This window comes from Saccopteryx leptura, chromosome 5, assembly GCF_036850995.1.
Source record: "Saccopteryx leptura isolate mSacLep1 chromosome 5, mSacLep1_pri_phased_curated, whole genome shotgun sequence".
NCBI classification, from domain to species: Eukaryota; Metazoa; Chordata; class Mammalia; order Chiroptera; family Emballonuridae; genus Saccopteryx; species Saccopteryx leptura.
Window position 1 is genome coordinate 202,352,365 of NC_089507.1, and position 27,513 is coordinate 202,379,877.

Here is a 27,513-nt window from a genome sequence, read left to right on the forward strand (position 1 = left end):
GAAGCATCAATCATCAGTTTTTTATTGCGTGTTGCAACACCTTAGTTGTTCATTGATTGCCCTCTCATACGTGCCTTGACTGCGGGCCTTCAGCAGACCGAGTAATCCCTTGCTGGAACCAGCGACCTTGGGTTCAAGCTGGTGGGTCTTTGCTCAAACCAATGAGCCCGCGCTCAAGCTGGCGACCTCGGGGTCTCGAACCTGGGTCCTCTGCATCCCAGTCTGACTCTCCATCTACTGCGCCACCGCCTGGTCAGGCTGACTTTTTTCTTATTTAATGTACAAATCACACAGACTTCTTAAAGTTTTAAAGGATTTTTTTACAAATGGAGAAAAGATTAAGCCGGGATGAATTCCCACAAGGAAGGGATCTAAAGGCCACCCCACAAACTTCTTCAGGCCACCACAGCTATTTCCTCCTCTTGTACCTATTAAGAAAATCAGAGGGAGTCAACTATATAGTTATGAAAGGAGACTCAACTTTGGGTGCTGCGCGCACAATGCAATAACACAGTAAAGGTAGTATAGAGTGGTACATCTGAAACATACACTGCTCACAAAAATTAGGGAATACAGCAGATACTCCAGTACTTTCAGCCTTTTGTATAGTGCATTTTCACCAATGAAATAAAAGTTGGTTTTGCATCGCATTTGCATAATCAAACAACTTTCTTTGACTTGTTTGCTTTTCTGATGTTCTTGTTTAATAAAATCAAATGCTTTTTTTAATCACTTCATATTTTTTGAAATATCCCCTAATTTTTGTGAGCAGTATATTAATCAGTGTTACCTCAATAAATTTAATTCTTTTAAAAAATCAGCAAAGTAAAAGACCAACCCCCAAAGGCAGAAAGAGAAAGGAGGAGCTTTTTCCCATGAAAGTTTTCTTCTCCAATCCCAAATAGTCATAGCCTTTGGTCCTCCAAAACTGCAAATACTACCTGGATTTTGATTTAAAGTTTCCTCCTCGTTTCTGATGGGGCAAGCCTAACTGTTTTCTTTCTTCAAAGGAGGGGCTGTGGGTGAGAGAAGATGAGATGTTGAAATGGCAAGCTGTTGGAAAAGTGGGTGGTCTCACCTCCATCCCATCCAGCTCCCACACGAAGCAGCAGGATCAATGGATGAATCATTTTCAGGTCCTGAGGTTCTCAGCCTGTGTGTGTTTCCACTTGATACCAGTTTGTGGAAGTCAGGGCTTTTTATTATGTTCATGAGACGGTTAAAACAAGACTGGAAGAGGCTCTCCCTTCTCGTGTACATAATAGAACTACTTGGGGAGTGTGGTCTATGCCCACCCCAACCCAGACCCAGGGGACTGGCAAGAGGATGGGTGGACAACACATTCCCAAGAACAAACCAGGATCCTTTGGGGTTCTTTCTCTCCTGAGGAAAAGCTCTACTTCTGAACCAAAAATGTGCCATTTTACCTACAAGGCAAAAGGGCTTTAACACCTGTTTTCTCCTGTTCTCACCCTGGGCTCCACAGATGTGCTGGTGGGAAGGCAGGCAGAAAGAAGCCCTGGATATTATCTATTATAAAGCTATAGGTTTATGAGAATTGGGAGTGGGTAAGGAGGGAGAGAGGTTTCATAGCTTTCATCAAAATATCAAGAGCTCTATGATGATCTGAAAACCCTACCCAGCTCGATACTGTTTCAGGGCCTTCTTGCTTGTGTTGGTGAGTTCCTCATCAAATACAGATTTCTTCACCTGTTTCTGCTTCTTGGCTGTGTACAGAGAGAATAGGTTAGATAGGTCCTCTTAGGCCCAAGCTCCGGGCCTAAGCTCAGGGTCATGGTTCCACGTTCAGTGGATGCTCTGGACTGAAGACTTATTGACATGAAGGCAAGACATCAGATCCTGGCAGGAAAGGGATAAGGAATCAGAAGTACCAGGTGTGAAGGAGCCACTCCAAAGAATGACTGCAGGTCCAAAGTTAAATAGACCACTTAAACGTGAAATGGGCCAAAGACCATTTTCACTTCATTTTGCCCTGACCTGCTCCTCCAAGTGGCAACTGGTAAGGACTTAGGCTCCAGAGTCCAAAAGCCCTGGTTTCAAATCCTAGCTATTCCTACTAATCACAGGGTTTCACCACTTGAAGCCAATAAAGGTATAGTTGTATACACTAGTACTTACTCATTATTCAAAATGTGTGGGCTTTTAAAAAAAAAAAAAGCATGGGCTCTTATCATCATCCCTCCAATTTTCTCCCTGACCACAAGCACAGGTTTCAGGGAGAACCTTCCTACTAGCTCCTGTGGGCTCCCCATATGCCTACCAGGGCCTGTGGCTGGCTCCTCCTCAGGTATTGCTCGGGCCCGCTTGGCTCTGCGATTCCTCTTGGCCAGCCGCTCAGCAAACATCTGTGCCTTGAGAATTTCGAATTGGGACCTTTCCTCTGCCTGGAGAGAGGATAATGTGTGAGTATAGAACAGACTGGGCAGCCCTGACCCATTCCACTGGGAAGGGACCCAACTCCCGAGGGGTGGCCACTCACTGTCATTTCCCCCTTTTTCTTGGCATCCTTCATAAACTTCTTCCTTTTCTTCTTTCCTCTTAAGGCCAAGTCAAACTCCTGCAGAGCTTTAGCAACTGGGATGAAAAGAGAGCATGAGATTTCAGGTACTGTTTTATATCTTCCTTAAACTTACATTAAGAAGTGTACAGCCCTGGCCAGGTTGCTCAGTTGGCTAGAGTGTCTTCCCAGTACACCAAAATTGTGGGTTCAGTTTGATCCCTGGTCAGGGCACATGCAATAATCAACCAGTGTATGCATGGATAAGTAGAAAAGTCAATGTTTCTCTCTCCCTCAAATCAATAGATAAAAATTTAAAAAGATAAAACATTAAAGGATTAAAAAAAGTGCACATACTTTAAATTGGTATATAAGGACTTAAAATGAGAAGCAGCAGTCATTTCCTTTCTTGGTGATTTTCTCCACCTCACTAAATAGCATTCTTGTTTCACTATTTCTCAATTAATCCACTTGAGACACTGATTATCTACTTCCTGTTGTGAAAGATAAGGATTTAGTTCACTTATGCTCCTGCACACCTTCCTACAATATAGTTATAAATATGTATTTTTTATAACTTTTTTTTAGATTTTATTTATTCATTTTTAGAGAGAGAGAGAAGGGGGTAGGAGCAGGAAGCATCAACTCCCATATGTGCCTTGACCAGGCAAGCCCAGGGTTTCAAACTGGTGACCTCAGCGTTCCAGGTCAAGCTTTATCCACTGCACCACCACAGGTCAGTAGTTATAAATATATTTCTTAACACAGAAATTTCACATACATAACACATTTTTTGTCCCATCATATATAGGCAGCATTTTTTAAATTGTGGCACATCCTCTTTGGAGGGTAATTTTATAATCCCTAATGAAATAATAAATACATATAACCTCTGGCCTACAATTTTACTTTAAGGAATTTATCCTGCAAATCAAATATATTTGCTTAATTGTGAAAAGATACCTGTACAAAGTTATTCACTACAGTCCTGGCTGGAGCATTGTCTTGCAATGCAGAGGTGGCTGGTTCAGTCCTTGGCTGGGGCACATACAGAAACAGATCGATGCTTCTGTCTCCCCCTTACCCCCCTTCCTCTCTCCGGATTCAATAAAAATAAAAAATTTAAAAAATAGAAAAAAAACAACAAAGTTGTTCACTACATAACTTATTAATAGTAAAAGACTAGAAACAACCCAATGTTCCTCAGTGGTTAAAGAATTAAAGTATAATCAACCTAACTGATAAAGACCACACTGTCACATTTAAAAAAAAGAAAAAGAAGGTGGCTATATATGTGCCTATATAAAATGATCTCCAGCCTGACCAGGTGGTGGCAGTGGACAGAGCGTCGGACTGGGATGCGGAGGACCCAGGTTGAGACCCCAAGGCCACCAGCTTGAGCACGGGCTCATCTGGCTTGAACAAAGCTCACCAGCTTGGACCCAAGGTCGCTGGCTTGAGCAAGTGGTTACTTGGTCTGCTGAAGGCCCACGGTCAGGGCACATATGAGAAAGCAATCAATGAGCAACTAAGGTGTCGCAACGAAAAACTGATGATTGATGCTTCTCATCTCTCTCCATTCCTGTCTGTCTGTCCCTATCTATCCCTCTCTCTGACTCTCTGTCTCTGTAAAAAAAAAAAAAAAAGATCTCCAGAAGAAAAAAATAAAACAATAAAAAATAAAATAGAATGATCTCTGCCTGACCAGGCAGTGGCGCAGTGGATAGAGCATTGGACTGGGATGCGGAGAACCCAGGTTTGAAACCCCGAGGTCATCAGCTTGAATGCAGGCTCATCTGGCTTGAGCAAGGGCCTCATGGTCATAGACATGACTCTGTCTCTGTCCAAAAAAAAAGAATGATCTCTAAGCTATAATATTAATTGAAAAAAGCAAGGTGTCAAACAATGTGAATTTTAAAAACAGGATGGGAATATCTAAAAACCTCTTCCTTTTTTTTAATTGTGGCAAAATATATAACATAAAATTTGTCATTTTATCCATTTTTAAAAATTTATTTATTGCTCTTAGGATGGGGAAGAGTGAGAGAGACAGAAACACTGATCTGTTCTTATATGTGCCTGGATCAGAGATCAAACCAACAACCTTCGTGTATCGGGACAAAGCTTAATTAACTGAGCTATCCAGCCAGCGACCATTTTGCCCATTCTTAAGTGTATAATTTTATAGCATTAATTACATTCACAATATTGCACAACCATCATCATTTTCTGTTTCTAAACCTTTTTTTATCATCACAAACAGAAGCTCTGTAACCATTAATAACTCCCTCCTCTAACCCCTGGTAATCTCTATTCTACTTTCTGTGTCTATGAATTTTCCCATCTAGGTTACCTCATATAAGCAGGATTAATTCACTCAGCATGCTTTCATAGTTCATCCTTGTTACATGCACCAGAACTTCATTATGACTGAAGAATATTCCCTTGTGTGTACACACATTATGGGTCTCAATCAATCTGTTGATGGACATGGGTTGCTTCCACCCTTTGACTATTGTAAATACTGCTCAGTGAACACTGGCGGGTAAGTATCCATCGAAAAGAGGGACTCTTTCCGATTCTTTGGGGTATAGGAATTCCATTCCTAGGTCCTGTGAATTCTATGTTTTAGTTTTTTGAGGAACCTCCCCGACATACTTTTTTCCTTCTTCCTCTCTTCTTTGGTCTGGAACCAGCTCCTCTCAGGCTCGTGCCTCTGTCCCTCCTTCCCCTTCTCCAGGAGCCGCTTTGCGGTGTTGATCTGTCAGGACAGCAAAGGGTGCCTGCCATGGAACCTACCTCTGAGAATATAGAACATGGCAGCTACAAGGCACTGCCTGCAAATGCTTGAGGCTCTGATGATCTGCAGATACAGGATTTCAGAAGGGCTGACACAGTGTGCTTCCTGAGTGGCGCTGGGGACCACAGCCCTCTTCCCAGCCTCACCTGGGCTTCTGACTGTTGCATCTCTTTCTCCTCAGCCTCTAGCTGCAGAACTGCATACACATCTTTCTCCATTTTCTCAATCTTATCCCGAAATTTCAGTATAACATCTTGAGGGAAGAGAACAAAAAAGATTTTAAAATAGAGTGAAGACTATGTAGCTGAAAATAATGTATTTAGTGACTTAGAAAACTTTTTTTTAATGTGTGACTTCTCTGCTTAATACCCTCACCCCCACACAAAGGTTTCCTACTGCTCTTTAAATAAATCCCAAACTCCTAAGCGTGGCCTCTGCTGACCTCTCTGACCTTCTGTCTTCCCCCTTATTCATCACGCCCTGGGCCCTCTAACCTTTCTTCCCTTTTCCTCACACACCAAGTTTGTTCCTGTCTCCAAGACTTTGCCCTGGTGTCCTCTCCTTAGCACACTCTATCCCCAGACTGCTCAGGGCCACCTCATTCTGGTCATCCAGGACCCATCACAAATGCCATCTGTTCAGAGGCCTTTCCTGAACAGCCTTTCTAAAGAAGGCACCTCTCCTCCTAAGGTTCTCAATCACATCTTCTATTACAGAGGTCGGGAACCTTTTTGGCTGAGAGAGCAATGAACACCACATATTTTAAAATGTAATTCCATGAGAGCCATACAACGACCCGTGTACGTTATGCATTATCCAATAAAAATCTGGTGTCCCGGAGGACAGCTGTGATTGGCTCCAGCCACCCGCAACCATGAACATGAGCGGTAGGAAATGAATGGATTGTAATACATGAGAATGTTTTATATTTTTAATGTTATTTTTTTTATTAAAGATTTGTCTGCGAGCCAGATGCAGCCATCAAAAGAGCCGCATCTGGCTTGCAAGCCATAGGTTCCTGATCCCCGTTCTATTAGCTTATTTATTTATTAATTTATTTTTTGACAGAGTCAGACAGAGGGACAGACAGACAGGAAGGGAGAGAGATGAGAAGCATCAATTTTTCATTGCGGCACCTTAGTTGTTCATTGATTGTTTTCTCATGTGCCTTGACCGGGGGGCTACAGCAGAGCAAGTGACCTCTTGCTCAAGCCAGCAACCTTGGGCTCAAGCTGGTGAGCCTTGCTCAAACCAGATGAGCCTGTGCTCAAGCTGGAGACCTCGAGGTCTCGAACCTGGGTCCTCCGCATCCCCGTCCAGCACTCTATCCACTGCGCCACTGCCTGGTCAGGCAGCTTATTTATTATGTCTTTCTTTCACCAGAGGATCAGCTGTTTTGTTTATTGTTGTATCCCAATACCTACAATAGAGTAAGTAGCAACCGGCATGCAGTAGTACTCAATAATTGTTTGCTGGTTGAATGAATTAAATGAAAATGAAAAGAAATAAAAGAAAAAGAAAGAAAAAGGCAGACATATATGAATGGGAAAAAAGGTCAGAAAGGATACATATCTAAATACTAACAGTGGTGAGTCCTTGACATACAATTACATTTTGCTCTTACTTTATTTACTAATTTCCAATAATAAATATGTACTATTTCTATGACTTAAAAAAGGATGTGCTTTGCCCTGGCCAGTTGGCTCGGTGGTAGAGCGTTGGCCTGGCATGCGGAAGTCCCGGGTTTGATTTCCAGCCAGGGCACACAGGAGAAGCGCCCATCTGCTTCTCCACCCCTCCCCCTCTCCTTCCTCTCTGTCTCTCTCTTCCCCTCCCACAGCCGAGGCTCCATTGGAGCAAAAGATGACCCGGGTGCTGGGGATGGCTCCTTGGCCTCTGCCCCAGGCGCTAGAATGGCTCTGGTTGCGACAGAGCGACGCCCTGGATGGGCAGAGCATCGCCCCCTGGTGGGCATGCCGGGTGGATCCCGGTCGGGCGCATGCGGGAGTCTGTCTGAATGCCTCCCCATTTCCAGGTTCAGAAAAATACAAAAAAAAAAAAAAGGATGTGCTTTATATGACTCCTATGGATGAGAAGAACAAAAGGAATGAAAGATATCCAAAAAGAACGAGTGTGATCTCCTCCCCACCCTCTGCCCCTCAAGAACTGGGGGGCAGGAGGGAATCTTTGGGGATTCTGCCCTAAGAAGAAGCCTTGGCCTTCTCTTCCCAAAGGCTGGAAATACCTATGAATCAGGCACTTAGAGGACAAGTCTGTCATAAGTCTCTTTTACAAACACAGAGGCTAAAAGAGGCAAGGTGAGACCTGCCACTCAGCAAGTGGCAGAAAAGATTAAAATCTGGCTCCTAATGCAAAGCTCCAACTTCCCCCATTACCCTCTGCCCTTGCCCTGTCCCACAGGGTCTGACCTAGGAACCTGCCCCACCTACCCAAACCGCCCTGAGCTGCTGCAGTGGTGCCTGCTCACCTTGGGGAAGTATCCGGGCCTTCACAGGGGCCTTGGCAGCCTTCACAATCTCCTTCAGCATCTTCCGCTCCTCTTCTCCCACCAGAGAGACCGAGCGCCCAGCCCTGCCAGCACGCGCCGTTCGCCCCACCCGGTGGACATAATGCTTGATAGTATTTGGCATTGTGAAGTTGATTACCTGCAAGATCAAAGTTGACCAGCAATCATACCTGGGAATTGGGGAAGAGTGGGGACACAAGGAGGCAAAAAGACTCCCAGCAAAAGTTCAAGGAAGATGGAGCCTGCTCACCGTTTTGACCCCCTCAATGTCAAGTCCACGAGCTGCCACATCTGTGGCCACAAGGATATCAATCTGTTCATCCTTAAAGCGCCTGGAAATAGCCACAAAAAGATGTTCCTTCAGATTCTCAACCTCAGTAAGACTCTGCAGGAGCAGGAGCCAGCAGAAAGACACAAATCCATTTGAACTCAAGCAGTAGAGTATAGACTATCATAATGGGGACAGATCCTGAATGTCAGCACATCGACATTTATACTTCCCCTTAAATAATCCATAAAGGGGCCCCAGAGGTTGGCTCAGTGGTAGAGCGTTGGCACAGTGTGTGGAAGTCCCAGATTTGATTCCCGGCCAGGGCACACAGGAGAAATGCACAGTGCCCATCTACTTCTCCACCCTTCTCCCTCTCCTTTCTCTCTATCTCTCTCCTCCCCTCCCACAGCCAAGGCTCCATTAGAGCAAAAGTTGGCTGGGGCACTGAGGATGGCTCCATGGCCTCCACCTCAGGCACTAGAGTGGCTCTGGTTGCAACAGAGCAACGCCCTAGATGGGCAGAGGATCACCCCCGAGTGAGCATGCCAGGTGGATCCCGGTCGGGTGCATGTGGGAGTCTGTCTCTCTGCCTCCCTGCTACTCACTTTAGAAAAATACAAAAAAAAAAAAATCCATAAAGCAGAGCAAACATAATATTTTGTATGCCCCTTATATAGTAATTCCTATACATATAAAAGTTTGGGAACCACAGAGCTAGACTATAGGAAGTAGCAGATGCAAATGTCTGTCTCAGCATTTAAAACAGCTTTTCTTTAAAAGACAACTCCCAGCCTTGGCCGGTTGGCTCAGCGGTAGAGCGTCGGCCTGGCATGCAGGAGTCCCAGGTTCGATTCCTAGCCAGGGCACACAGGAGAAGCGCCCATCTGCTTCTCCACCCCTCCCCCTCTCCTTCCTCTCTGTCTCTCTCTTCCCCTCTCGCAGCCAAGGCTCCATTGGAGCAAAGATGGCCCGGACTTTAGGGATGGCTCTGTGGCCTCTGCCTCAGGCGCTAGAATGGCTCTGGTTGCAACAGAGCAACGCCCCAGATGGGCATAACATCGCCCCCTGGTGGGCATGCCAGGTGGATCCCGGTCGGGCGCATGCGGGAGTCTGTCTGACTGCCTCCCCGTTTCCAGCTTCGGAAAAATGAAAAAAATAAATAAATAAATAAATAAATAAAAGACAACTCCCAGCTGCCTGTGATGAATTATAGATAGGTGGGAGATAACTAAACAGTTCCTCTTTGCCTACCAGGCTGACCCCATTTTGTGAAAATTAAATGAGGAATCAAATGTAAAAGCATACCCCACAGGGCCTTGCAAAGTAAATGGTCAAGAAATGGTGGCTGGCTTTGATTCCAAATCTATCAGACACAGGTCTGTCCACTGCTCTGGAGCAGCTGGAAAGAACATCTGCTGAGTCTGACCAGGCGGTGGCGCAGTGGATAGAGCATCGAACTGGGATGTGGAGGACCCAGGTTCGACGCCCCGAGGTCACCAGCTTGAGCCCAAGGTCGCTGGCTCGATCAAGGGGTCACTCACTCTGCTGTAGCCCCCAGTCAAGGAACATATGAGAAATCAATCAATGAACCAAGGAACCGCAACAAAAAATTGATGTTTCTCATCTCTCTCCCTCCTGTTTTTCCCTGTCTATCCCTCTTTCTGACTCTCTGTCTCTCCCACAAAAAACTAACAAAAAACCATCTGCTGAATCATCCCAAGTCAGAATCTCCCACTGTGGCCCCACTCAGCAGCTCCCACACTCACGCCCTGTGGCATGAATATCATCCTCTGTGAAAATACCAAGTCAGAGTTCTTGAATGTATCTAAGATAGGACCTTCCAAGGGAACTGTCCTACCTGTGTCCCCTGCTATTGCTCTGACACAACCTCTGGGCGGTATTTTTCCTCTTTTGAATTAGGAGAGCCCTCTCTGACCTGCCCGAGGAGGGTGGAGGAGACCCAGTGCCCCCCCAACTTTACCGAAGGGCCTCCAGCCGCTGCGTCTGTGACAGGTTGCCATGAAGCTCGCCCACCTGTAGTCCCATGAGCCCCAGGACGATGTGCATGCGGTGGGCTTGCTTCTTGGTCTGGGTGAAGAGCATTACGTGGTCGGTGAAGGTCCTTGTCAACAGAGCTGGCAGGGAGAGAAGAGTGAGCCAGCAGCCATCTCTGAAACACACTCTCTGTCTGAGGAGTGCTGCTGAGCCTGCCCCAGGGAGACAGGCAAGTCCCTGTCCTCGAGCAGCTCACATTCCAGGGCAGACAAAGAAGCAGATCCCCGATTCCCAAGGGTGCTAAACGCCCTCGAGAGAGTGAAGGGAGGATGGGGAGGCGGCTCCAGCACTGGCCTCTCTCAAGCTGAATGACAAGGCAGGCTCATCCAAGAGAAGATTTGGGGGAAGACACCAGACAGAGGAGAGCAAACATAAAGGCCCCAAATAGGACAAGCAGAAGCAGACAAGTTTGGCTAAAGCAAGAAGGCACAACAAGGCAGGCAGAGGCCAGACTCAGGAGGTCTACAGCACCCACTAGGGAGCGTGGATTTTAGTCTTAGAGCAATGGAAGACACCAGAGGGCCTTAAATAAGGAAGTAGCAGGCAAATGCTCATTTGTAAGCAATCATTTCTTTTTTTATACAGAGACAAAGAGTCAGAGAGAGGGATAGATAGGGACAGACAGACAAGAACGGAGAGAGATGAGAAGCATCAATCATTAGTTTTTCATTGCAACAGCTTAGTTCATTGATTGTTTTCTCATATGTGCCTTGACCATGGGCCTTCAGCAGACTGAGTAACCCGCTCAAGCCAGCGACCTTGGGTCCAAGCTGGTGAGCTTTGCTCAAACCCGATGAGCCCGCGCTCAAGCTGGCGACCTCGGGTCTCAAACCTAGGTCCTCCACATCCCAGACTGATGCTCTATCCACTGCGCCACCCCCTGGTCAGGCTGTAAGCAATCATTTTAAATGATCTGCAGCATGGAGAGTGGATTACCAAGGGACAAGGGTAGAAGCAGGATAACTATGTAAGAGGCTGTTGTAATCATCCAGGCAATAGACAGCAGTGGTCTGGACTAAGGGCCAGAGGGACAGTGGGGGAAAGTGGCTGGGAGTTCAGCAGGAATTAAGGATTGGATGGTGGGAGGGTGGTGAGGTGATAAAAAGAAGGAAGGAAAGACTCATACAGAAAGTGACAGAATGATGGAATGGTAGGTAGCACTACATACTGGGTTAGGGGAGGCTAGATAGAAGAGCTCCAGGGCACAACCCAAGTGCTCCAGTGTGGTACCCGTGAGGCCAAGGGAGTCAAGCATCCCGCCCTGCTCAGTCCCACCCTGGGCTTTTACCTGCCACAATGGCTTCCCGGTCCCCTTCCCGATTTGGCCGGATCCGGATGAACTCCTGACGCAGGAAGGGGGCCACATCCGTGTTGCTGTTCACAAATATCCGGACGGGGTTCTTCAAGGAGACAGAAGCCAGATCTTTGACCTGGCACGTGCAAAGGGGTGCTCACCAGTCTGCCAGGGGGCAGAGTGGGAGGCAAGCTTGTGCTCACCCCAGGCATGCCCCGCCCCCAGCCCAGGCCGGGGTCATCTGCACTGCCTTCTCCATTCACCCTGCCAAGGAGATTCCCCATGGCCCACCTCATCTGTCATCGTGGCTGAAAAGAGCATAGTCTGGCGGTGGTGGGAACACATTCGGATAATCTCCTTCATCTGCTCCTCAAAGTACTCGTCCAGCATCCTGGGAAAGGGCAGGGAAGGGGCAGAATCAAGAGAAACGGACCAAGCTCACCCCTATCGCAGTGAGTGGCAGAAAACATCAGATAAGCAATGTTTTGATGTTGTCAGGACCAAAGTTCTGAGTTGCATTTGGTCAGCATGTCTCTTCAGTCTTCCTTAATCTAGAAAAGTTCCTTCAGCCTTTCCATACTCTGTATTTGTCTAATTTCCCAGGGACCGGATACAGTAAATCACTGTAGGAAGAACGTGCAGGGGTGCCCCTTACTCCCACCCCATCGGGAGACACAGATCGTCAGTGTCCCAGTACCACTGGTTTGAGTTTGATCACTTGGTTAAGGGGATGTCTGCCAGCTCTCTCCACTGATAAAGGAACCTTTTTCTCTTCATAGGTAATAATAGTGATCAGATTGTTTTCACTCCAGCTTTTGTTGTTGTTTTTTTATCAAGTAAAGGAAGAATTTATTGACCATGCAGAAAGTCAGAGAAAAGAGGGCCTTGGAGACTGGTTCAGGGGGCTAGCCTGGGGCCAGCTGCCACTGCCCATTGCTCCCCTGGTTGCAAGTCTCCTGGGGTCACTTAGAGCTTAGGAGAAAGGGAAAGGCAAGGAAAACGTGGTGGGGGAAAGGAGAGGGGAAGGAGAGGAGGAAGGCACGGGTCTTCTCCCAGGAAGGAAAGCACCGACTACAGGTTTTCTCACTGACACAATTCTTTACACTATTTCTCCCTCCAGGTCAGGCTCCAGTTGAGAATCAGGTATTTCATTTAGTTGTCATGTCTCCTTAGTCATTTCAAACTGAAACTTCCATAGCCTTTCATGGTCTTTTGAGATGCTGACATGTTTGAAGAATACAATTCCCTTCCCTTCTCCTTTAAGACCCAACTCTGATCATGGCTGAGAATAGTCTGCTTTACTACCTTCAGGCCTCAAGAATGGTTTATTTGCTCTTCGGTCATTATTCAACACTCAATGAGCATTTGCTAGATTCCAGATGCGGCCCTGGGCACTGGGATGTGGCAGCAAGCAACACAAAACCAGCCCTTTATGAATATGGCGAATATGGTATTCTAGGAGATGGATGGGACACAACCACCACACCAGCATTCAGGTAACAGTGAGAGAAAGCAGAGAGGACAGCGAGGGGTAGCGCTTCAGAGAATGTAAGGCAGGAAGGAGATGATGAGATGAACATGTGGGGGAGGGCAAGACCTGTTATAGAAAGTAGCCTCAGATAACTGACAATGGGAGCAGAAACCTGGGAGGTAAAGGAAGTCATTCCAAATTGAGGGCATGGCAAATGCAGAAACCCCAAAGTGGGCGGGTGGTGACAGCATTTATAGATGAATGTCTCGTGGGGTGTGAAATTGAGGAGACAAGAATGATGTTAAGAATTTTGGCTGGCTGGACCCTGGCCGGGTTTGCCCAGTAGACAGAGCATCATTCCAGGTTCTGAGGTCATGGGTTCGGTCCCCAGGTGGGACACATACGAGAAGCACCAATGAGTACACAACTAAATGGAACAACGAGGTGGAGGAACAGGCTGATGCATCTTTCTCTCTCTCCCCCACCCACCCAAATAAAAAAATTTAAACAAAAAAGATTTCTGGCAGGAACAACGGTCAGGACTGCATTGCCATTCACAAGATCGGAAGAGAGAGGGAGGGGCATACAGATCAGAGCTTGGTTAACAACCTGTTTAGTCTGGAGTTGCTGCAATTTGAGAGTAAACTTGAACAGGCTCTGGGGTTTTTTGTGGCCTCCTTCCTATCCCCCAGTCTAGGTCATTAAAATTTTATTCTGGTCAGTCATGTAGGAAAGAAGAAAGTACATGGGATACATATGAGAGAAAGGAAGGGAGGGAGCCTCTCATCAGACTGAGAGAGGCTGTGGAACCCTTACTATGCAATGGCACTTAACCCAACTTACTCCTTGAATCCTCAGCACCATGAAGTTGGTACTATTCTTATCCCCTACTTACAAGAAAATGTTTTGCTCTGAGAATCTAAATGATGTTTCCAAATCTCATTTGGGAAGGGGCAGGGCCAGGATTTGAACTACCTTCCCTTTTAACCATCACGTTACAGAAGGAGAAAGAGAGCAGGATAATCTGGGCGAAGGATAGACAAAGGCCCAAATATAAGCAGCTGAACTGGTAAGAGCCATGTAGAATGGTGAGAGCAAATAATACAGTGTGGCAGGTTCCTATCTGGGGCTCTGGCCCTTGGGACCCTAGATGAGTACCTGTCGGCCTCATCCAGGATGAGCACCTCAATGCTGTTCAGGTGGAAGGAAGGGCAGTTGTGGAGGTGATCAATGAGCCGGCCCGGGGTGGCAATAAGGATGTCAGGTGCTGCCCGAAGAGCTGCTTCCTGAGACTTCACATCCAGGCCACCTGCGGAGAAAAAAGCCCACCAGGCAGCCAGTTCAGTCATTCACCGTTATTAACTGAGCCCCTGCCACCTGCCAGGTCTCATGCCAGATGCAAAGGAAACAGCAAAGAATACGACTAACAAAGGCCCCATGTGTGTGGATATTACAATAGGAAGAAACATTATTTAATGGCAGATGTGTTAAATGCAAACATCAAAAAATATAACACAAGCCTGACCAGGGAGTGGCGCAGTGGATAGAGCGTCGGACTGGGATGCGGAAGACCCAGGTTCGAGACCCCGAGGTTGCCAGCTTGAGTGAGGGCTCATCTGGTTTGAGCAAAAAGCTCACCAGCTTGAGCCCAAGGTCGCTGGCTTGAGCAAGGGGTTACTCGGCCTGCTGAAGGCCCGCGGTCAAGGCACATATGAGAAAGCAATCAATGAACAACTGCACAATGAAAAACTAATGATTGATGCTTCTCATCTCTCCGTTCCTGTCTGTCTGTCCCTGTCTATCCCTCTCTCTGACTCTCTGTCTCTGTAAAAAAAAAAAAAAAAAAGATAACACAAAGGCACTTCAGATTCAAGCATCTGATTGAGAAGCAGCTGCAAAACTGATGTCTTTCCACATCAACTTTGACTTCCATGGTATAAGGAGTGTAAAATGAAGGTTGGATAACACTATCATATTAATGCCAGAAAAATTCTGCCCCAAACAATATCTGATTCATTGTTCATGCAAAGTGAAAACTATATCCTAAATGTGTTTATACCAAGAAAAATTCTTTTTCATAATTTTGAAGTTTTATTCTGCAAGACTGGTTAAGTCTCAATCAAACCCTCTCCCCTCCCCTCCAATGTCTACTAGAAAAACACAAAGTCCACTCTTTTTCTTTTTTTAACTTTTTTTTTAGATTTTTTTTAATTCATTTTTTTTAGAGAGAGAGAAGAGAGAGAAAGAGATAGAGAAGGGGGAGGAGCAGGAAGCATCAACTCCCATATGTGCCTTGAATGGGCAAGCCTGGGGTCTTGAACCCATGACCTCAGCGTTCCAAGTTGACACTTTATCCACTGCGCCACTGCAGGTCAGACCCACAGTGTCCACTCTTTTAAGTGAATAAAGGATTTCTTGGCACCCATCAATCTCAGATGGTGGGGCAAGTCTGTCCTCTACCACATCATGGTCTCATAAGGGCTGGCAGCCCTCGGCCAGACACTCACCCACAGCCAGGCAGGTCGTGACGTTGCAGAACTGGGCCAGCTGTTTGGTGACCGAGTGCACCTGAATGCCCAGTTCTCGGGTAGGAACCAGCACTAGCACACGGGTTATTGGAGCCTGGCGGGGTTTGTAGATTAGACGCTCCAAGACAGGCAGTGCAAAAGCAGCAGTTTTACCTGGAGAAAAGTGCAGGAAGATGGCAAAGAGAAGAGCTTCAGTCTCTCAAGGGTTAGGTTTTCACTGAGCACTCAAATATGTACGATAGTTATGGGCCACAGATTGCTGGGGGTCTCATAAAGGTCATTTAATTCTATCAGGGTACGTATCTCCTCAATCATGGCCGCCTGTCTCTTCCATGATAGGCCCTCATCCTAGGGGTAAAGATTTTATAAAAGGGATGTTCAATGCAATATTTTATATTAGTACAGTTAATTATATAGTAAAAAATAGTCCTGTAATAAAATACTATGCAACCATTTTTAGAAAGCACAGTATGTAAAAAAATAGAGACATATATAATAAGTTTTAATAAGGGAGCTACTAAACAGAATAAATAGTGTTATTGCATTAAAAAATTATTTTGTGCATTTAGCAAAGAGGGCTTTTGGTCAACCTAGAGCCTGTTCTTGGTTGAACATCCTCCTTCTGCCCCTCCCCCGCCCCTCCCAGGGCCCTATCCTTTTTACCTGTCCCAGTGGCTGCACAGGCACAGATGTCCTTCCCCAACAGTCCTACAGGTATGCACGCCTTCTGGATCGGGGTGGGCTGCTTGAAGTTCATGGCTGTAATGGCCTGAAGGAAAAAGAGTTAGCAAAGGGGAAAGGGGAGTCTCCGCATGAAACAAACAAGGCAGGTTTCCAAACAAGCGGTATCTTAGTCCATCCCAGTCATTCAGTCCACAAGTATTTATTGTTCTTCTTGTGTGTGAGGCACTGTTCAGCCACTGAGAATACAGCAGTAAATGAAGAAATAACTGCCCTCAAACACATGGCATCTGTGTATGAACAATATGGAGAAAGACAGCTGGAGAGAGCAGGTGGAGAGAGCAAGTACAGTTTATAGCAGGGATGTCAGGGAAGGGTTCACTGAGCAGCAGTTACTGAGTAGAACCCTGAAAGAGGCAAGGAGCAATGCAAGCAGATTTCTGAAAGAATCTTCCAGGCAGGGGGAACAAGTGCAAACGCTTTGAGGAAGAGGATGCCTGAACTGCTTGAGGAGGAGGCCTGTATGGCCAGAGCAGAATGAGTGCTAAGAGACATCATCAGAGGAACCCAGAAGGGGCGTCACCTGAGAGGCTGAGATGGAACTTTCAGTTTAAGAGAGTTCACTGGAGCCTGACCAGGCGGTGACGCAGTAGATAGAGCGTTGGACTGGGATGCCGAGGACCCAGGCTCGAGACCCCAAGGTCACCAGCTGAGCGCAGGCTCATCTGGTTTGAGCAAAAGCTCACCAGCTTGGACCCAAGGTCGCTGGCTCAAGCAAGGGTTTACTCGGTCTGCTGAAGGCCTGCGGTCAAGGCACATATGAAAAGGCAATCAATGGCCTGACCAGGCGGTGGTGCAGTGGATAGAGCATCAGACTGGGATGCGGAAGACCCCAGGTTCGAGACCCCGAGGTCACCAGCTTGAGCGTAGGCTCATCTGGTTTGAGCAAAAATTCACCAGCTTGGACCCAAGGTCACTGGCTCAAGCAAGGAGTTACTCGGCCTGCTGAAGGCCTGCGGTCAAGGCACATATGAAAAAGCAATCAATGAGCAACTAAGGTGTCGCAATGCGCAATGAAAAACTAATGATTGATGCTTCTCATCTCTCCGTTCCTGTCTGTCTGTCCCTGTCTATCCCTCACTCTGATTCTGTCTCTGAAAAAAAAGAAAAGGCAATCAATGAACTACTAAGGTATCACAATGCGCAATGAAAAACTGATGATTGATATTCTCATCTCTCTGTTCCTGTCTGTCTGTCCCTGTCTATCCCTCTATCCCTCTCTCTGACTCTCTGTAAAAAAAAAAAAAAAAAGAAAGTTCACTGGCAGCTGTGTGAACAACAGAGTTTAGGGAGGCAAAGAGCCCAGTTTAGGAAGACAGTTACAGGGTGACAACAATAATCTCATGGTTGTCAAAAGAAGCCACTACCTTCAGAAGAGGGCGGGAAAGGTTCATGTCCTGGAATGAGAGTTTTTCATCATACTCAGATGCGTCTTCAAAAAATCCTCCTGCTGCCTACACCAGAAAATCAAAAGATAGAATGAGAATTCAGAAAAAGGGCCCAGGAAAACAAAACCCTTTTAAAATTCTTTTCCTGATCTTAATCCTGATTTCACAATCCTTTTAGGTTGCAAAGCAACCTACTTAGAAAAACTTCCCCTTGCTGCACACTATTTTCCAAACCCACGCTTACCTGTCCTTTCTTCTTCTTCCGCTCCTTTACTTTGAGTGTGTCTATGGAGAAAAATATAGCTGATAATCAGGGCTTACCCTTACTGAGCATTACAATGTGCTAGACACTGTCCTAAGTGCTTTATGTGGATAGCTCTCTGAATCCACACAACTTGAGGGTGGACTGTCATTAGCCTTGTTTCAAAGATGAGGTAACTATGCGGCAGTACAGGTAAGTGTCTCACTTAAGGTCAGACAGGAAGCAAACTCGCCAAGTTCCAGAGACCAGGTTCTCAACCACTATGCTACATTATGATGCTTTAGCTCTCATTTCTGCAAGAAATATCATATTTATGGAGCACTCACTACATGGTGGGACTCATATGAGGGGGGATGTGGGGGACCTAACACCCAAATAAGTTTGAGTCACAGAGGTGCTGGCAGCTGTGTGAGGCTGGAGGTGAAGAAAAGAGTTAACTGTCTACAAAACACAACCCTAACAAAATCCTAAGGAAAAAAGAAGCTAAAAGAAAGGAGTTCAACATAGAAATCTTAAATTGAACTGTGTAAAAGAGCAAAGTAAAGGCAGACACTTCCCAATGCCCTGCTCCTGTTTCTGACAGCACCATGCTATCACCTACCTGCTTTGGTGAGAATGTTCTCATCAGCTGACGAGTAGTCGGTCTCTGGCTCTTCATCTCCTGAGCCTTCCTCATCTTTCCCTTCAAGATCTCCCCGCTCCTCTGGTGCAGAGGCCACCTTTGCTTCCTTCTCCTTCTCTGACTTCCCAGACTTGGCTTCTTTATCCTGGGGGACAAAGGGATAACAAAGCAAGGCGACCACAAACTTCAGGAAAACCAGAACCTACACAGAGCAATATTATGCTATGTGGATTCTTAGCAAATATTAACAGCAGACACACAGAGAAGCCTGCCTACGCCAGCCACACTTCAACTCAGGCTTGAAGAGAAAGAGTGGGGTGGGGTCGAGTCAGCGGTGGACTTAACTAGGAAGAGAAGTACCTGCTTTGCTTTCTCACCTCTGTTTTCCTTTTCTTTCGAACTTTCTCAATCTTCTCATCTAATGTGGTGGCTGCCCTCTGCAGATAAAAATACAGAGATAAAAAGAATATACATATGGGAAAGAGACAAAGCAAGGGTATTTCGAGGGTCGGGTCTCAGATATTAATTAGAAAAAGACTGTCTGTCCTTGGACAGATTCATCAACCATAGATTATTCACAGCCAAAGGAAAAAAACATTAAATAAGTGGTCTGTTTATGAAAAAACTTTAAGCTGGAACCAATAAGAATATCCACATTTTAGAAGGTGTTTACTATTCAGAATAATTCAGTTAACAAGAGATATCACATTATATCTGAATACTACTTAGAAAAACTTCCCCTTGCCAATCAGACATAATTTAGCCTATTTAAAATGTTGATATCCAAGCAAATTCAGGTAACTTCAGAAAGGGTAGGAAATGGCGGGCCCTTTCTATGCATGCTCAGCACACCCTGAACTGCTCTGGCACTTACCACAACTACAGTTCACTGTGTAATTATTTGTCTAGTTATTTTCTACCCTGCTAGACTGTAAGCTCTATAAGACCAAGTCTTTAATTACATTGGGTTCATATGGATAGAAATATAACCCTCTCCCGTTGCCTTGAAAAGACAATGCTGTTTTATTTCTATCAGAACAGGAACCAGCCAAATCCAGATTAAACTGTTCTGAGCTGGCAATATTTCTCTTTGAAATGCAAGAAATAGAAAATAACTTTCATTCATCTTCTAGCCTCTTAACCAGACTCAAAGAGAAGCATGAGATCTTGGCAAAGAAGCAGATGACAGTAGCATCTGTGGCAGCTTTGGCTATGTTGTGTGGGAACCAGGGACACTCAACCATGAGGTCATATGGGATTATGTGGCAAGTGCCAGAATCACAGTATTTGTGGGGCAGAGTCTACTATCAAAAACACTACTACCAAGGGTGCCCGCTACATTGTTCTTTGTTACAAAGGTTCCTTCCTAATATTCAAAACAAAGAGACCATGTTTAACATAGCTAGGTTCTTTTTTTTAAGGCAAGCAATTTATATGTAGTGTTTGGTATTTATTTCTGAACGGGTATTATCAGGTTTCCTCTCAGACTTTTTTTCACATTTTAATCCCATAAAATCAAGGAGGGTCTCTCTTCCTATATACACTGAAGTTAGTCTGAGCTCACCATCCCCTCCTCGAGGAAAAACTGTCATGGACATTTTAATCAAAGCAATAAAATATTATTAATATTTTTACATATCATCTGTAGATCAATGAATGTGTTTGTAAGTAAAGTCTACACTTGTTTGGTTTTTGTTTTTTTTCCCCTGCATTTTTCTGAAGCTGGAAACAGGGAGAGACAGTCAGACAGACTCCCGCATGCGCCCGACAGGGATCCACCTGGCACGCCCATCAGGGGCAAAGCTCTGCCCACCAGGGGGCAATGCTCTGCCCCTCCGGGGCATCGCTCTGTTGCTACCAGAGCCATTCTAGCACCTGGGGCAGAGGCCAAGGAGCCATCCCCAACGCCCGGGCCATCTCTGCTCCAATGGAGCCTTGGCTGTGGGAGGGGAAGAGAGAGACAGAGAGGAAGGAGAGGGGGAGGGGTGGAGAAGCAGATGGGCGCTTCTCCTGTGTGCCCTGGCCGGGAATCCAACCCGGGACTTCCGCACGCCAGGCCGACGCTCCACCCGGCCAGGGCCACTTGTTTGTTTTTTTTTGTTTTTTTTTTTAATTATTTCTATTTCACTTTATTTATTTATTTTTAGAGAGGAGAGAGACAGAGGGAGAGAGAGGAGAGAGAGACAGAGAGAGAGAAGGGGGGACAGAGAGAGAGAAGGGGGGAGGAGCTGGAAGCATCAACTCCCATATGTGCCTTGACCAGGCAAGCCCAGGGTTTCGAACCGGCGACCTCAGCATTTCCAGGTCGACGCTTTATCCACTGCGCCACCACGGGTCAGGCCACTTGTTTGGTTTTAATCAAGACTGTCAGTTAATTTATGATCACTTCCTTCCTACCCCATCAAAACCACATCACATATTTCCAAGAGGAATGTAAGCAGATAGCAAAAGGCAGTGAGCTCAGGGTCAGACCTCTGTCTAACTATAACAGCCCAAGGCCTATCACTATCAGTCTTACCTTCTTCTTGAGCTGGCTCATGACATCAGCCATAGCCCAGCTGCCATCGTACATCCCTTCCTTCTCAGTGAAAATGAAGTCAGGGTTGAAATCAGCACTGCGGTTCTTCTGCAAGGCTTTCTGCTTTCTGCCCAGCACAATGGGCCCCTGACAAGAGAGAGAAGTGTGACTACGGGACTGAGATGAGAGAACACTGGAAAACCAGGGTGCCCAAAAAGGCAGAAATTGACAGATGACAACAAGAAACCGATCGAAATACAATTGTTATGGGAGATTTTTAACACACCTCTCTCAGTAACTAACAGATCAAGCAGACAAAAAAAAATTAGTACCTCTGCAGAAAATGTGAATAACACAATTATTAAGCATTGCACCTACCATTAGAGCAGGGGTCGGGAACCTTTTTGGCTGAGAGAGCCATTGATGCCACATATTTTAAAATGTAATTCCATGAGAGCCATACAATATGTTTAACACTAAATACAAGTAAATGTGTGCATTTTATGTAAGACCAACACTTTTAAAGTACAATAAGTCTCTGAATTCTTTTTAATAACGTTGTTATGCTGTTGCTAACCAATGATGAATAAAGTACTTCTTACCATTAATACAACTTCTGGTGCTGCATGGTTTTGTTGATGGCTTTGTAGTCTGGTTGATACGTGGTGAGGTTAAGCTTCATGCAGGCGTTGAGACTTCCATCCGTTAAACGTGACTGTAGGTTAGTCTTAATGTTCTTTAGATGTGAGAAAAACGGCTCACATGTATACGTAGAGCCAAACATTGTCAGTACAGCAATACTCACACGCTGCAGTGTGTGGTATGTGACGGGAAGCGCGTTCCAAGTTTTGACAATCAGCTGGTCTGTGGGTTGAAGTTTTTTCATTTCTTCCCACTTGTGTTTGCTCGCCAACTCTGCTTGCTGTCATGCAAGTCTTTCTAAATCTTCATTCAGTGACTTGAACTTATTCACCCACATGTCTGAGGCCTTCAGGTCAGCAGCTTGTAGCTCAAAATCTCTGACAGAGACACTGGGGATGTAACTCAGGTTGGCGCTGTCCACAGCACAGTCGTGTGGATGGGTGATGAACTTAAAAAGATGAGTGAGGGCCTGACCTGTGGTGGCGCAGTGGATAAAGCGTCAACCTGGAAATGCTGAGGTCGCCGGTTCGAAACCCTGGGCTTGCCTAGTCAAGGCACATATTGGAGTTGATGCTTCCAGCTCCTCCCCCCTTCTCTTTCTCTGTCTCTCTCTCCTCTCTTTCCCTCTCTGTCTCTCCCTCTCCCTCTCTCTCTCCTCTCTAAAAATAAATAAATAAAATTTTTTAAAAAATTAAAAAAAAAAAAAAAGACAAGTGCGCTCATGAAATTCTCCAAAGTGCACTTTGAATGACTATAGGAGATTAGAAGTAAAGCCCACTAGCTGCTGGAGATCAAGATGTTGAGCAGGGTCACTTGCTGTGCATGCATCTTTAAACTCTCCCAGTTTTTCCAAGTGTAGTAAATGACCTGTTTCAATGTCAGCCATGAAAAGTTCCAGCTTGTTTTCAAATGCAAACACTGCTTGTTGAAGAGATAAGACTGTATTTCCAACGCCTTGCATTTTCACATTGAGCTGGTTCAGATGTTCAGTCATGTCCACGAGATATGAGAACTTCAGGAGCCACTCAGTGTTAGCTAACTCAGGATGCTCGATGTTTTTCATTTCAAGAAAAGTCTGGCCTGACCTGTGGTGGCACAGTGGATAAAGCGTCCACCTGGAACGCTGAGGTTGCCGGTTCAAAACCCTGGGCTTGCCTGGTCAAGGCACATTTGGGAGTTGATGCTTCCAGCTCCTCCCCACCTTCTCTCTCTGTCTCTCTCTCCTCTCTCTCTTCCTCTCTGTCTCTCTCTCTCTCCCTTTCTCTCTCCTCTCTAAAATGAATAAAAAAAAATTTTTTTTAAGAAGTCTGGATTTTGCTCAGGCAAGCCGCGAAACAGCTGAGCACCTTCCCTCTTGACAACCAACGCACATTGCTGTGCAGAAGCAGACCAGGACAATTATTCCCAACTTCATCCAGCAGTGTTTTAAACTGGCAATCATTTAAAGCTCGGGCAACAATAAAGTTGACTGACCACCTGAATGACCAGCGACATCACCTCACCAAGCGGCTCACCACACATTTGAGCACAAAGCGCCTCCTGATGTAGGATGCGGTGAAAACTTAGGATGGGTCTCTTTCCATGTTCACGAAGAAGTGCTATGAATCCTCTGTTTTTCCCCACCATGCATGGGGCAGCATCAGTACACACCAAAATAAGTTTATTCATCGGTAGATTTTTTTTCTTTAGCAAACTCAGTGAAAGGCTTGAATAAATCCTCCCCTCTTGTTGTCTCTTTATAGGCAAAACAGCAAGACTTTCCTCACGTAGTGTGTCACCGACAGCATACCTTGCAATCACAATGAACTGGGATAAATGGCTTACGTCTGTTGACTCATCCAAAGCGAGAGAAAAGAATGGTGCTGCATTTATGTCCTTCACTTGTGTTGCCTCAATTTGATTTGCCATATAATGGTATGATTGTGAACAGTTCTTGCTGACAGAGGCATGTCTTTTATTCGTTTGATTATCTTGTCTTTATCCGAAAAGTCGTCAAAAAGTTCATTGGCAACATCAAGCATGAATATTTTTACATACTCCGCATCTGTGAATGGTTTTCCGTTTCTCACAATTGCTAAAGCACTAGCAAAGCTAGCCAAATTTCAGTCACCTTGTTGGGTCCAAACACGGAGTTGCTGCTGACTAGCTTGCACTCTACACAGTAGCTCTTGACATGCTTTCTTCCTGCTGTCCCCCGCTGGATATTTCGATGCAAATGTAGTATGGCGTGTGTCGAAGTGCCACTTTATATTTGACCGTTTCATCAATGCAATTTTATCATTGCATATTAGACACACTGCAGAACCTGCTCTCTCCACAAAGGCAAATTCCTCTGTCCATTCCTGCTGAAAAGTACGATACTCCTCATCTTTTTTTCTTCTAGCCATCTTCTTCGTCAAAAGGGTTTCTGCAATTAGCTAGCCGACTACTTGATTAAAAAGAGGGAAGTTTACTTCCTGATTCCATAACGACCCGTGAACTTGACGCATTATCCAATAAAAATTTGGTGGTGTCCAGGTGGGCAGCTATGATTGGCTCCAGCCACCCACAACCATGAACATGAGCAGTAGGAAATGAATGAATTGTAGTACATGAGAATGTTTTATATTTTTAACCTTATTATTTTTTTATTAAAGATTTGTCTGCGAGCCAGATGCAGCCATCAAAAGAGCCACATCTGGCTCACGAGCCATAGGTTCCCGACCCCTGCATTAGAGAATGAACATTCTTTCTGAGCACACATGAAAAGGTTGCAAAAACTGCATAATAGGCCTTTAAGCAAATCTTCAGTCAGTTTCACAAAATCAGTATTATACAGAATCTGTTCTCTGACCACAATTCAATTAAGTTAGAATCAATAACAAAAAGAAAAGAGGACTGGATGATCTATGGCTTCAGGAGGATAACTTGAGAAGAAAAAAGCTGGAGAACTAAAAAGTGCTATACTGATTTTTTTTCTTTTGTTAAATAACCCTACATTTCATTATTAGTAATAATTACCATTTATTGGATACCTATTTTAACTATTGATAGTTGTGCAGCACTTCATTCTAAAAGTTTTGCTTATCACCTGCCATATTTACTCCTTTTTTATAATAGTTTTCTATTCAAGAATTAAAAAGATAATTCTGGCTAAGTGGAAAGACTCTAGAGGGGAACAAGACAAAGAGCTAGAGACCAGGTATGTTTGTTAACTAGGTATCTGTCTGTCTATCTATCTATCTACCTAATCTGATCACCCATCTAATCTAATCCATCCCTCTGATCTATCTAATCCAGGCGTGGCCAACAGTTTTTACCCCCCCCCGCCCCCGGCCAGATTAGAAAGAAAACTTTTTTCATGGGCCAGACAAAATATTAAAATTAAAAAATGTTAAATACAAAAACAATTCGTTTAAGTAAACAAAATTTCATTATGTAATTTGTTTATGAATAAATGTGAGTGAAAAAAAATTTTAATATAGTATTTTAATAAAAATATAATTACATACAGTATAAATATCCAAACTATCACAATCGAAACAATATTTAATTAACAGAATGAGCTTGAAGGGGTTATACAGTATCACAAATAAAACAATTATTTCGTTTTACAAACAGCCTGGACACGTTTTCAGTTATCAACTGCAGCTATTGTCTGTGCTACAATGCCACTTGATTCGGCACACTTGACCACAAAAATAACGAATTGTTTGACCTTGGGTGTGCACTGGCAAACTTCACCTAAAAGAATGTGGGTTTCACATCGCCGCTAAATGTCAAACAGTTCATATTGAGTACAGACGAGTACAAAAGTTGTAAATCTTTAAAATGGAATTTTTTTTTTTAAATAAAGAAGTATCACGAATCCAACCAATTATTGGAAGTTACCCCTAGATTAGTCACACGCGGAATTCTTTTCCACATATCACTATCTTCTTAAATATCTCGATTTCCAATAATCAAAGATGCTTCCACTTCTGAGTAGCTGAGACTTAAAAATTTAATCGCAGGCTGCATAAACTCATTATGCAAGCAATCTGTTGGCCATGCCTGATAATCCATCTAGACCAGTAATCAATCAATCTATCTATCTATCATCTATCTATCTAATCTATTTATCTAATCTATCTATCTATCCCAGTGATGTTAGTATTCTAGGTATCCAGGCACAAGATGGCAGTGGCCTGGACTAGGATGGAAGCAGTGTAGGTGGAGAGATGGGAGAAGCCTGAGAAATTCTTAAGCTAGCTCTCAGAACACTGGAGGGGAGAGAAGAGGAAGATGCTGTCAAGGATGACTCCAAGGCAGGGGTCCCCAAACTGCGCCCCCTGAGGCCATTTATCCACCCTGGCCACACTTCTGGAAGGGGCACCTCTTTCATTGGTGGTCAGTGCGAGGAGCATAGTTCCCATTGAAATACTGGTCAGTTTGCTGATTTAAATTTACTTGTTCTTTATTTTAAATATTGTACTTGTTCCCGTTTTGTTTTTTTACTTTAAAATACGCTATGTGCAGTGTGCATAGGGATTTGTTCATAGTTTTTTTTATAGTCCGGCCCTCCAACAGTCTGAGGGACAGTGAACTGGCCCCCTGTGCAAAAAGTTTGGGGACCCCTGCTCCAAGGTTTCTGGCTGGAGATGGAGCAGGTTGGGAGGGTGAGGGAGAGAGACTAGAGTTCATCTTTGGAACAGGTGAATTTGGGGAGGCCATGGGACCCGCAAGTGGAGGTGTCAGTAGACAGATGTGTCACAGAGGGGAAAACACCATAGCCGGATCTTTGAAGAGCGAGCACCTTTTTCAATGACACCGATCCCATTTTAACTGCCATACTGCTTAATGTTTGTAACTCCACCCCCACCCCAACATAAGCTTCAAGAGAGTGGTGTCCTGTCCATTTTGTTCATTGCTATGTACTGCATGTTCCATACTAGGTGTAATGTAAGTACTGAATAAATACTGACATAACGAACGAATAGATAACCACAGCTCCTTGAGCAGGAACCAGGTCTTGCTTCACTTGGATCTCTATCACACAGCCTGGACTAAATATAGTTCAGTGAAATGTGTACTGAGTTCATCAAGGCGACACAGAATGCGCACGGGCACAGTGCGGAGGTGAGGAAAAGCTAGTGGCGAGTAAACTGAGGAAGATCTTGAAGTCCAGGTGAGACCCTTCTAGGGACGGACCGACGCCGGCCTGGCGGGCACATGCTAAGGTTTGGGGGCAGAGGCAGAGGAGTCATGGGGAAGGGAAGCTAGTCAAGGCAACTTGACTGCCCGCCGCTGCGCCCCCACCCCCGATCGGCTCATACCTCCTCCTCGTCGTCTCCGGAGTCAGACTCCGGCTCCACAGGCACCTCGTCATCTTCGCCTATGGTTCCGATCAAACCCAGTTCCTCCAGCATGTTGCCGCACAGGTTACTTCCGGAAACCAGCCCTGCGCGCAGGCCGGCCCTTACTTTTCCGCGACCGCCCAGTCTTTTCTGCCTACATCACTTCCGTTTTGAAGAAGCCCTGGCGGGGCAGTCGCTCCCGAATTCTTACAGTGCGCATGCGGCAATGCGGGGCGTCGTTTCTTGTGATAAAATAAAGCGGCAGGGCTATGCCTTACTGAAATGCCATTGTCTTGTGCTTAGAAAGCAGTGGGAACTTTGCAGTATGCGAGGGGAGAGAAAGTCTAAAGATGTTCGTGGGTAAGCTCTGTATGTGCATATTTATGTACACAGAATTGTGGAAGATAATACAATAAACAACAGGGATTGTCTCTGGGTGGTAGAATTATAAATGATTTTTATTTTCTTTTTCGATTTTTTTCCACAATAAACATTTTCATAAAAAAGAAATAAGAACAGCTAACATTTATAGAACATTTACTATGTGCTAAGTACAGCTAA

At 45.1% G+C, this 27,513-nt stretch overlaps 1 protein-coding gene across 1 annotated transcript; it reads right to left on the reverse strand.

Moving 5' to 3' along the window:
* On the reverse strand, positions 1–27,099 carry DDX27 (DEAD-box helicase 27). The gene is made up of 21 exons (XM_066387541.1): positions 26,932–27,099; positions 20,996–21,142; positions 18,855–18,914; positions 18,457–18,622; positions 17,838–17,878; positions 17,573–17,659; positions 16,128–16,233; positions 15,444–15,617; positions 14,095–14,245; positions 11,757–11,856; positions 11,460–11,601; positions 10,098–10,251; positions 8,096–8,177; positions 7,807–7,984; positions 5,465–5,571; positions 5,177–5,279; positions 2,501–2,595; positions 2,282–2,405; positions 1,640–1,727; positions 942–1,016; positions 1–428 (listed from the first exon to the last, which is right to left on the reverse strand). Exons 1-21 carry the CDS (start codon positions 27,022–27,024, stop codon positions 410–412), a joined length of 2,292 nt encoding a protein of 763 aa, XP_066243638.1. The 5' UTR covers positions 27,025–27,099; the 3' UTR covers positions 1–409.
* Between the last annotated feature and the right edge of the window lie 414 nt (positions 27,100–27,513).